At 42.0% G+C, this 12,180-nt stretch overlaps 1 protein-coding gene across 1 annotated transcript; it reads left to right on the top strand.

The window, feature by feature from the left end:
- Positions 1–7,317: 7,317 nt before the first annotated feature.
- Positions 7,318–11,687, top strand: LOC121197987 (cytochrome P450 3A27-like). Its single transcript, XM_041061786.1, has 13 exons — positions 7,318–7,467; positions 8,414–8,507; positions 8,614–8,666; positions 8,773–8,872; positions 8,984–9,097; positions 9,219–9,307; positions 9,452–9,600; positions 9,692–9,819; positions 9,916–9,994; positions 10,479–10,639; positions 10,722–10,948; positions 11,036–11,198; positions 11,294–11,687. Exons 1-13 carry the CDS (start codon positions 7,397–7,399, stop codon positions 11,375–11,377), a joined length of 1,512 nt encoding a protein of 503 aa, XP_040917720.1. The 5' UTR covers positions 7,318–7,396; the 3' UTR covers positions 11,378–11,687.
- The last annotated feature ends 493 nt before the right edge of the window (positions 11,688–12,180 follow it).

The following is a 12,180-nucleotide window of genomic DNA, read 5'->3' as shown; positions in this document are numbered from 1 at the left end:
CGGTACATAGAGATCGGACTACACCGGCAAGATGACTCGTGGTAGGAATACGAATTTATCAGCTTGATCCTACGGCTTTTAAAAAATTCAAAAAAAAAAAAAAAAAATCAAATAAAACATTTAGTTTTTTCTTAGAGGTTACCGTTTGTGCTGAAATACACTCTCCTCCGCGTGAAAACTTGTTTACCAGTCTCCTCAGAACAGCTATTCATTTAAACGTCTTATTTTTAAAATTATTTAATGAGGGTTTCTCTTGTTAAAAGTGACTCCAGAAGAGCTGGAAGGCCTCAACTTAACGCAGTCAGACTACAGTAAGAGAGTATCTGAATCATAAAAAACAGCTGTTGACAACAAAGAGTTGCATGCAGGTCACTCACTATAAATACTTACAGATTTAGTAGAACGCGCTGAGCGGTGTTTTGGGAGATCGGATACGTCTGTCGGAGTGTGCGGACGAGACAGCGGGGACGAGGATTTTGTGCCGACCGTCCGTCGGTCTAAAAACCGTCTGAGACTCCGCCGTGTTAAGCGTCAACATCAGTGGCAGTTTTTGGCATGGGCGAACCGGACAGACGCCTGGGGCGGCATCACATGGGGGGCGGCACAACCATGTGAAAAGAAAATCATCTGCGCCGCTAAGCTGTTTTCTATAATCTATCATATTACTGTCTGGGAAATTGGCCATGCACCACCAGCATATGCATGTAGAAACGGCACCCTGACTCAAGGTGGTGGTTAGGTTGGAAGAGTGTGGGAGTCCTCCCTAGTGATGGTGCGCTAACACCGGAGGCTCCGACACATGCGCGGCAGTGCATCAGACAGTTGTATTGAACCACTGTAACAACATGTGTTTTCGTCACTGACGTTTGAAGCACTTGAGTGACGTTCGAAGCAGGTGAGTGCTTCAGACGTCATACGAATCACCTGATTGGTTCGGTTTGTCATGTGAATCACGTGGTGGGATCGAGTGTGTTCAGGGATAGGATGGATCTGTATAGTGGCGCTCATTAGAATTTTTCTTTGCAGAGTAGGTTGGTTTGTTGCGGTTGTTAGGTGTTTTGCGAGTTAGTAGTGTTGATAACGTATTTTTGGAGAATCAGTGTAGATAGAGCAATAGATATATAATAAATAAATTATATAGATATATAGTCCTATGGGTTTTTTCCAAGGCTGGGGACATAGTTTGTAAAAGAAGAAACCGTTTGAGCCCAAAAACTGTAGAAAAACTGTTATTTCTTAATAAAAACTCATAAACAGTTACACAAGCACACCCACTGCCCCGTTCTTTGAGCAAACTGCCCTGTTACAAGCACACCCTCTTTACCTACGTACACGTACTATGTATCTAGCTTCATGATAGTCAGACTTGGAGTCAGACGTGTGTGTTTTGGTTAGGAAAAATGATGTGATTTATGACGTATGAACTACTTTACTGCTTCATTCGGTATCGAAACCCTGTCATTGGTTTAGTTGTCTTGCAACAATGTAGCTTGGGTTCGATTCCCGTTACTGCTGCGTGTTATTTAGCTCATGAATTAGACATTTGGAATGAGATCACATTTGCCATCTGGGGACTGAACACCCAGTATTCAACATCTTTTAAGACTATTTAGACTTATTAGGATAGCTCACGATTCATAACACAAATTATCAGGCCAAGTATATCGCTGTTTCCTACAACAATCAGACGTGTCAAATAAAATAGCCTATGTATTTAATATATATATTTAATATTTGTATTTTATTGTGTCAGCTTGAAACCATACAAACATGTAGTGTAGTCAAACAAGAACGTGCATGCCGAATCAAATCCCAAACAATTCATGAACCAATAAATGACACATCTTGATTGCACTTCATTTTATTGACCACTAGATGTCCTACTCGAGTACTGTGTCATTGAAGCCTCGGGTAATGAACCATTTTTTTGAAATTGGGTGTCGAAGCTTCAACAAAGCCTCAATCAGCCCCAAAGGGAGCGACCTAGCCAGGTCCCCTATGTTTCAATTGTACAGTTAGATAAAAAAAAGGGGCTCGATCGCACCCAGTAGCTGGCCTATCTGACAGGCCGGCCACTGTCAGACAAGCCAGACGTACAGGTAGGCTTGATCTTGCCCATCGGCTGGCCTGTCAGACAGGCCAACCGTGCAAGCAGTCCCTCCGGCCAACAATTTAGTTTTAACAAGGGCTCGATCGCACCCAGTAGCTGGTCTGTCTGACAGGCCGGCCACTGTCAAACAAACCAGCTGTGCAAGCAGGTTTGATCATACCCATTGGCTGGCGGAGCTGTCAGACAGACTCAACGACTCAGCCATACCTCATACAATCCCAAAGGACAGACGGGCTCAAAATTACCCCTCGGCCGGCCTGCCATATAAGCCAGCCAGCCAGGCCCCCTGGCTGACGGTTTCAATTTTTACACTTAGACAGGAGCTTACGCCAATCGGCCAGCCTGTCAGACAAGCCATCAAAATGTGAAATAGCTACGTTTGTCCGCAGTACAAAACGTGTCAGTTTCACAATTAGGGTCTGAAAAGTGTGAAATTGTCACTTTTTTTTGTCCCATTCTTTTCTATTGGCCTGCCGACGGGTCATATGACTGATTGCAGGTCTTCTCAAAATAAAAGCATGGCGGCCATTCCTTTCATTCTCAGTGTAAAATGCATTATTTCAAGATTGTTTGGACATAAAAAAGCCTTTTGATGATAGTTCTAGTGAGAAATACACATTAAAATTTCACAATATTCATTCAATTCTTGTAAATTATCTTTGTTTGTTATTACGATAACAAACCAAACCATTGTTATGTGGTTGCTATGGACACTGCCACAGAGGAAACCAAGTGGCCTGTTTGTGATTGTATATATTCGTTACATTGTGAGCTGTTGAAATATTTCTGTAACTGTTGATGACATTCGTTCAATTAAAAAAAAACATATAACGGATTTTAGTGCCCCGGGGATTGCATATATATATATAAAAAATCACGTGTCGGGATCGAGTGTGTTCAGACATAGAACAGGTCTGTATAGTGCCGGTCATTTGAATTTTTCTTTGCAGAGTATGTCGGTTTGTTGCGTTTGTTAGGTGTTTTTAGAGTTACAATATACAAAATACAGATTATATCATGGTATGTTTTGGGCTTCGTTTGTAAAGAGGTTTATGTGTACGTGGGTAAAAAGGGTGTGCTTGAAGAACAGGGCAGTGGGTGTGCTTGTGTAACTGTTTATTTGTAACTGAGATTTTATTAAGAAACAACAGTTTTTCTACAGTTTTTGGACTCAATCGGTTTCTTCTTGCTGGCCGATTGGCGTGAGCTCCTAAGTGTAGAAATTGAAACCGTCAGCCAGGGGGCCTGGCTGGCTGGCTTATATGGCAGGCCGGCCGAGGGGTAATTTTGAGCCCGTCTGTCCTTCGGGATTGTACGAGGTATGGCTGAGTCGTTGAGTCTGTCTGACAGCTCCGCCAGCCAATGGGTATGATCAAACCTGCTTGCACAGCTGGTTTGTTTGACAGTGGCCGGCCTGTCAGACAGACCAGCTACTGGGTGCGATCGAGCCCTTGTTAAAACTAAATTGTTGGCTGGAGGGACTGCTTACACGGTTGGCCTGTCTGACAGGCCAGCCGATGGGCGAGATCAAGCCTACCTGTACGTCTGGCTTGTCTGACAGTGGCCGGCCTGTCAGATAGGCCAGCTACTGGGAGCGATCGAGCCTCTTTTTTTTATCTAACTGTACAATTGAAACATAGGGGACCTGACTAGGTCACTCCCTTTGCGAGTGATGGCTGACTGAGGCTTTGTTGAAGCTTCGACACTGGATTTCAAAAAAATGGTTCATTGCCCGAGGCTTCAATGACACAGTACTCCAGTAGGACATCTAGTGGTCAATAAAATTAAGTGCAATCAAGATGTGTCATTTATTGGTTCATGAATTGTTTGGGATTTGATTCGGCATGCACGTTCTTGTTTGACTACACTACATGTTTGTATGGTTTCAAGCTGACACAATAAAATACAAATATTAAATATATATATTAAATACATAGGCCATTTTATTTGACACGTCTGATTGTTGTAGGAAACAGCGATATACTTGGCCTGATAATTTGTGTTATGAATCGTGAGCTATCCTAATACAAGTCTAAATAGTCTTAAAAGATGTTGAATACTGGGTGTTCAGTCCCCAGATGGCAAATGTGATCTCATTCCAAATGTCTAATTCATGAGCTAAATAACACGCAGCTCTGACGGGAATCGAACCCACGCTACATTGTTGCAAGACAACTAAACCAATGACAGGGTTTCGATACCGAATGTAGCAGTAAAGTAGTTCATACGTCATGAATCACATCATTTTTCCTAACCAAAACACACACGTCTGACTCCAAGTCTGACTATCATGAAGCTAGATACATAGTACGTGTACGTAGGTAAAGAGGGTGTGCTTGTAACAGGGCAGTTTGCTCAAAGAACGGGGCAGTGGGTGTGCTTGTGTAGCTGTTTATAAGTTTTTATTAAGAAATAGCAGTTTTTCTACAGTTTTTGGGCTCAAACGGTTTCTTCTTTTACAATGTCCCCAGCCTTGGAAAAACCCATAGGACTATATATCTATATAATTTATATATTATATATCTATTGCTCTATCTACACTGATTCTCCAAAAATACGTTATCAACACTAACTCTCAAAACACCTAACAACCGCAACAAACCAACGTACTCTGCAAAGAAAAATTCTAATGAGCGCCACTATACAGAGCTACCCTATCCCTGAACACACTCGATCCCGCCACGTGATTCACATGACAAACCGAACCAATCAGGTGATTCGTATGACGTCTGAAGCACTCACCTGCTTCGAACGTCACTCAAGTGCTTCAAACGTCAGTGACGAAAACACATGTTGTTACAGTGGTTCAATACAACTGTCTGATGCACTGGCGCGCATGTGTCGGAGCCTCCAGTGTTAGCGCACCATCCCTAGGGAGGACTCCCACACTCTTCCAACCTAACCACCACCTTGAGTCAGGGTGCCGTTTCTACATGCATATGCTGGTGGTGCATGCTGGGAGATGGGGATGGCGCGAATTGGCCAATTTCCCAGACAGTAATATGATAGATAATAGAAAACAGCTTAGCGGCGCAGATGATTTTCTTTTCACGTGGTTGTGCCGCCCCCCATGGGATTCCGCCCCAGGCGTCTGTCCGGTTCGCCCGTGCCAAAAACCGCCACTGATGTTGACGCTTAACACGGCGGAGTCTCAGACGGTTTTTAAACCGACGGACGATCGGCACAAAATCCTCGTCCCCGCTGTCTCGTCCGCACACTCCGACAGACGTATCCGATCTCCCAAAACACCGCTCAGCGCGTTCTACTAAATCTGTAAGTATTTATAGTGAGTGACCTGCATACAACTCTTTGTTGTCAACAGCTGTTTTTTATGATTCAGATACTCTCTTACTGTAGTCTGACTGCGTTAAGTTGAGGCCTTCCAGCTCCTCTGGAGTCACTTTTAACAAGAGAAACCCTCATTAAATAATTTTAAAAATAAGGCGTTTAAATGAATAGCTGTTCTGAGCAGACTGGTAAACAAGTTTTCACGCGGAGGAGAGTGTATTTCGGCACAAACGGTAACCTCTAAGAAAAAACTAAATGTTTTATTTGATTTTTTCTTTTTTTTTTTGAAATTTTTAAAAGCCGTAGGATCAAGCTGATAAATTCGTATTCCTACCACGAGTCATCTTGTCGGTGTAGTCCGATCCCTATGTACCGATGTTACTTTCTCGCTTGCACATTTATACCTTTCTCTGTTTTTATTTTTCTGTGATGCACCCTAAACAACAAATGCTTTGTCATGAGACGCCTTAGAGTCTACAACATTGCATATGTTTGATCTGAAACTCTGTCACTTAGCACTCTTTTCCATGTGACCACAGCACAAGGAAAAAGGACCTACAGCCGATGTTTACATCAAGCACACCCAAATGTTTACATCAAGCACACACAATCACCGTTTTGGCATAAGGGTGTACCCTTATTCTCTCTATCCTGTGCTTTTTTCCTCTGTTCCTTATGGCCTCTCCTCAATACCTTCTCTGTCTCTTATGGCCTTCTCTCACTGCTTCTTGGAAACTCATCTTTACAAGATTGATCTGAGCCAAATAGAGAGCAACAGCACTGTTACCACTCAGTGTAGTGCTGCAGGCAGACAGGCATTTGCAAAATTGTGCGCAGACACACACACACACGCACAACACACAGCGTGTTGACATTGATACATTCACAAGGGATCACAGAAATACGAGAGAAGAAATGAGAAAAACAACTCTATTTATTCTCAGCTGACCCAGCCACAGCTAAAGGCAGCCTCCTCACATCACAACTGAATAGTTTTTCTAGTACTGAGCTGACAGGTGGCTGTCTTTTTATGACTTCTTGATGGAGTTTTTCCTGCCGTTTTGTTCCATATTATTTTTCTAAAATCAGGATCAGGATGAGGCAAGGGAGATAGATTGACAGGAAACTAGAGAACTACACACACTGGTGTCTGCATAGGTAGAGGTAAACAGATGACTGAAAATGCAGGTAGGTGTACATTCTGTACTAGTTGAACCTTTATCTTTGGGTTCAAAAAGGCAGCTTGTTGTTTGTAGTGCTTGTTGTTCCTGGCAGGTAAATGTCTTTCTTTGCTCTTGCTTTACACCACAGCCTTGGAAATGAGCCAGTCCTGGTCACAGACTGCTCATTAGTTCACTCAGATAGGCACAGCTGACGGTGTGAACCTTTCACCGGCAATCTGTTTCCCTCTGTCTCACTTCCTTACATGACATGTCCTTGCTTAATTCAAATAGAGCTTCAGGAAAAATATAAAATTAAACTACTTCACTGATTAATGCCCCATGATCTTCCCCAAACCTTTGCCCATGTAGCCGTCGGTGAAACTGACTGATGCAAGAGCTGACAGCAGCAATCACAATATGACAAAGGTAACAAAGGTAACGGGATCATGTTCTTTATGACAGGAATCAGACCAAAGTTGAGGTGTACAAAGTTAAGTACACCTTGCTGCCTGAGACCTGTTGTTAAACTGCACAAACTGTACAGCTGTGGCTTTAACATTTGATCAAGAAATAGAAAATGCTTACAGAGCTGAAAGAAAAATAATATACACTTTTGGAGAGTGTTTTTTGGAGATTTAAGGAGTAGGCAATGGTCATGTAGGCAAAAGGTCTCTACATGTACTTCAACATTGGATAAAACCTTTGGAACGGGCAGATATGAAGTTGTGTAACTTTGCATTTTCCAGCTGTGAGGGACCGCCTCTGAGAGGAGCTTAAACACCCAACAGTGAGAAGTGATCGACCACAGTCGACAGTGGTGTGCACAGGAGAAAAGATGGGCTATTTCCCGGAGTTTTCCATCGAAACCTGGACCTTAATAGCAATTTTCATTGCTCTCATTGCAGTGTAAGTATGACCTTGTTTCTCTCTGTTTTTTACATCTGATTATTTATTTATTTATTTATTTTTAAATATCTGATTCGTCTCCAAACAAAACAAACAAATTCTGCAAAAAAGTGGACATAATTACTTTTGACTTTTCTAAAAGATGCTTATAGGTGGAGGCTGTGTGAGTATTTTTAAACCTTTTTTATTCAATCTAGGCCATCAAGTAAAATTGTGGCAGGCATGAAAGGAACTGTCCGGCTGTGGAGCAGGACAACAGGACACTGCCTTAAATGAATTTGGTTTATTTTGTGCGCCCTATTTTGTTCCTCCCATTTCTTCCAAAACAAACTCATCTAGACGCTGTTTCCTGATCCTTTCAAATAGATCTACAGATGAACAGAGTATAATTATTTCAAAGGGAAATCGCCCAAAACGGAATTCATTTTCACTGTGATAGCATACTGTCCGACTCAGTTTCACTTTGCAAAGTTTGACAAGTTTATATGATGGAAACAGCCTTTATATGATGCAATATGAAAACAGTCCTTCAGTTACACACTAAGGAGGAAATAACTGTCAGCATACATGATGCTTTTACGGGACTAAAGGTGAAATTGAGGATTTAAAGCTGAATGTAGTGTGTGTCCAACAAAAAGTAATCTTATACAGAATATATAAGTTCCATTAGGGTGGATAGGGATAAGTTGCAGTATGTAGATTTAGGGATTATTGCACAGTATTATACTGTAAGTATTATAAATGGTCTTTGCACCAACATTGTTTTTTTTTTTTCAGTTTCTCATGAGAACTCTGCTTTGGTTAATGATGGGGGGAACCGTGCATAGAACCAAATTCCATGTACTGATAACAATGGCAAAAAAAAGTTGTCTGAAAGAAATACACACCAACATTCAGAAAGTATATATTTAAACTTGTGTGTGTTAATCCTGCTATCAATCCTCAGATATGGATATGCTCCATATGGCTTTTTCAAGAAAGTTGGCATCCGTGGACCCAAACCATTGCCCTTTTTTGGAACACTTTTGGAGTACAGAAAGGTGAGACGCTATGATATAGGTACAGTGATCTAAGTGGACACTCTGCTGATCATGGTTTTGACTGTTTTTATGACTTTGTCACTCTGCTTTCATTTTTATTCCTCAGGGTGTCCACAATTTTGATACACAGTGCTTTCAGAAATATGGTAAAATATGGGGGTAAGTGTTTTATATTAATGAGGAAAGAATATATCATACCATACATGTCTCAGGCAGTGTTCCAGGCTGTAAATTAGTCATTACAATATCACTATTGCATTACAAGGTTCTACGATGGCAGGCAGCCTGCCCTGGCTGTAATGGACACAGCTATGATCAAAGCCATCCTGGTTAAGGAGTGTTATTCTGTCTTCACTAACAGACGGGTAAGGAAAGAAATACTGCAGGGACAACTTCCTCAAGTCAGTACCTCAATACTAATCAAAGAACTCAATGTAATGAAGGCATCCTCTGTTGGGTGTGGGTGTGTGCTTTAGGATGTGGGCCTAAACGGACCCTTACGTGATGCTGTGTCAGTAGTAGAAGACGAGGAATGGAGGAGGATTCGCAGCATACTCTCTCCGTCATTCACCAGCGGCCGACTGAAAGAGGTAAAGAAAGCACACTGCAGAATTTTTAAATGTGTACTATTTGTTTTTGTGCATTATTCGGGATTCAATTGTTTGCAAATATTTAATGATTTCATGTTTTCATTATTCATTTTTGGGGCAGATGTATACAATAATGTTGAAGCACTCAAGTAATCTAGTCAAGAATCTCCATGAGAAAGCAGCGGCGGATGAAGTCATAGAGGTTAAAGAGTGAGTAATGTTACTGTCTATGATGCGATTTGGACACAGAACTTTTCATCATTATACAGTCACAATTTTTTCTTTTACCTTCTATTACTCAAGGATAATAGGTATTGTTATAGTTAATTGTAATGAATTTGCCTTTTTTTGTAGAGTATTTGGACCTTACAGCATGGATGTTGTGACCAGCACTGCTTTTAGTGTGGATGTTGATTCCATCAACCAGCCCTCTGATCCTTTTGTGGCAAACGCTAAGAAACTGGTCACTTTCGACGTCCTGAATCCCTTCTTTGTGTTAATCTGTAGGTCACACGTTATTCTGTAAGCAGAATGTCTGTCTTGTCCTCTTGACACCCAAATTTACGTCATCTTTTCGATTCTTATTCATTTCAGTTATGTTTCCATTCTTGGGACCATTTCTGGAGAAGATGGATGTGTCAATTTTTCCTGCTGAGCCGTTGGATTTCTTCTACAAGTTTATAAAGAAAATCAAATCTGACCGGAATAAGAATAACCACAAAGTACCTACAATGGATTTGATCAGATTGTTGGCTAATTTTAATATTTTTATTTTTGTTTGTAACATTTGAACATTTCTATGTGTTTTTATCTGGCAGAACCGAGTGGACTTCATGCAGTTGATGGTGGACTGTCAGATTTCAGAGGACAACACAGATGATCCCAGTTCCCAAAAAGGTAGACAAAGAAACCAGATGGAGAAATTAAAGTGTGTGATTTGTGATGTCTGAGGGAAATTACTTGCTGTTTACTTTTCATTATTGTCAGTGTACTGTGCATATACACAAACAGTGTAGATCAAAGGTCACTTTTGTATTTAACCAAAAAATCACTGCTTTTCATTGTGCTAATCGTTTTGCCCACTGTCAATCACTAACAAGTAAAATTTGGAAGTTTTAAAGGAAATAAAGAGTAAACCTTAGTTATCTTACAACTATTGCCTTATGAATGGTTTCCTTTGGTCAAAACAGCAATCCACTGGAGACTGTTGAAGGTCCAACAAAGAATCTTAGACTAATAATCAGAGGAAAGATTAATCAGTTTGTCCCAAGCTAATGCTTGTTAAGCCTTTCCAGACCTGCCTACAACACTGCCTACCAGCCCATGGCTAATATCATGATAATAATATTAGTTTAATCATGGTACGTCGTTTGTATTGCAGGGTTGACTGATCACGAAATCCTTTCTCAGGCTGTGACATTCATTTTTGCTGGTTATGAAACCAGCAGCAGCACACTGGGCTTTATAGCCTACAACCTGGCAACACACCCTCACATCCAAAAGACCCTGCAAGAGGAGATTGATGAAACCTTCCCAGAAAAGGTTTCTTTTTTTAACTGCAATTTATCAGCAACTGATTCTGTGTTGCCAGCTAATGACTACTTTAAAATTTACCTCTTTCTAGGGTCAACCAACCTGTGATGCCCTGATGCAGATGGAATACCTGGACATGGTGGTGAATGAAACAATGAGGCTGTACCCTATTGCTACTAGATTAGAGAGAATATCAAAGGCTTCTGTTGAAGTGAACGGTGTGACCATCCCTAAGGGAACTGTCATTGTGGTGCCACTTTACGCTCTCCACCACAACCCTGATTTGTGGCCTAACCCTGACACCTTTAAACCTGAAAGGTAATGTACTTGATTAATAGCAGGTTAAAGTCAGATTTTACCCAAAGTCAGTCATTAGGCTAATCCACTTGTTCATTGTTTTTTCAGGTTCAGCAAAGAGAACAAAGACAACATAGATCCGTATGCCTTCCTACCCTTTGGAGCAGGGCCAAGGAACTGTATTGGCATGAGATTTGCTCTCTTGATGATGAAGCTGGCCATAGTGGAGATTCTTCAGAACTTCAGCTTTGTTACATGCAAGGAGACAGAGGTGAGAAGAAGGTTTTTATGTGTGATTGGTTGACAGTCAATTTTAACTTTGCTAAAGCCTAATTGGTGACATGTTTTGTTTTTTTGTTTTCCTAGATTCCATTGGCACTGTCAAGTAATGGATTTACCTCACCCAGGGAGCCCATCAAGCTGAAGCTAGAGCCCAGAGCAAGTGCTTGAAATCTCCCTCTTGCATTGCCTGTGAACTTGGTGTGAACCTATTTCAGCTTCTGTAGGGGTGCATGTCAGAAATGATTTGAGAACAACTGCAACCTTTGCATAAACTTTAATGAATATGTATTTCCTGATATAAATTGCCTGAAACCTCACTTATATCATATATCATATTTGTATCATAATTTTTCCCCTGATTTCAAACATATATTTTACTTTTTTAAATGAAAATATATCAGATTCAAAAATGTGTGCTTGAAACTGACATGTAATATATTTTCAAGAAAGCACTGTTGGAAAATAAATGGACAAATGCTGGGGATGCGGGGAGCTCAGTGGCCGGGGAGGCCACACCACGAGTGACAGGGCTGTGCACTGTATATGCTGGGGATGCGGGGAGCTCAGTGGCCGGGGAGGCCACACCACGAGTGACAGGGCTGTGCACTGTATATGCTGGGGATGCGGGGAGCTCAGTGGCCGGGGAGGCCACACCACGAGTGACAGGGCTGTGCACTGTATATGCTGGGGATGCGGGGAGCTCAGTGGCCGGGGAGGCCACACCACGAGTGACAGGGCTGTGCACTGTATATGCTGGGGATGCGGGGAGCTCAGTGGCCGGGGAGGCCACACCACGAGTGACAGGGCTGTGCACTGTATATGCTGGGGATGCGGGGAGCTCAGTGGCCGGGGAGGCCACACCACGAGTGACAGGGCTGTGCACTGTATATGCTGGGGATGCGGGGAGCTCAGTGGCCGGGGAGGCCACACCACGAGTGACAGGGCTGTGCACTGTATATGCTGGGGATGCG

Source organism: Toxotes jaculatrix, chromosome 2, assembly GCF_017976425.1.
Source record: "Toxotes jaculatrix isolate fToxJac2 chromosome 2, fToxJac2.pri, whole genome shotgun sequence".
In the NCBI taxonomy this organism is placed as follows: Eukaryota; Metazoa; Chordata; class Actinopteri; family Toxotidae; genus Toxotes; species Toxotes jaculatrix.
The sequence above is the reverse complement of the archived record's forward strand: the minus strand, read 5'-3'. Positions and strand labels throughout refer to the sequence as shown.

Excerpts from the sequence above, each read along its gene's own strand:
- LOC121197987 (XM_041061786.1), top strand. The coding sequence starts at position 7,397 with ATGGGCTATTTCCCGGAGTTTTCCATCGAAACCTGGACCTTAATAGCA. Across the intron at positions 9,308-9,451 it reads GAAGTCATAGAGGTTAAAGA|AGTATTTGGACCTTACAGCA; the intron begins GTGAGTAATGTT and ends CTTTTTTTGTAG. Across the intron at positions 10,640-10,721 it reads ATGAAACCTTCCCAGAAAAG|GGTCAACCAACCTGTGATGC; the intron begins GTTTCTTTTTTT and ends ACCTCTTTCTAG.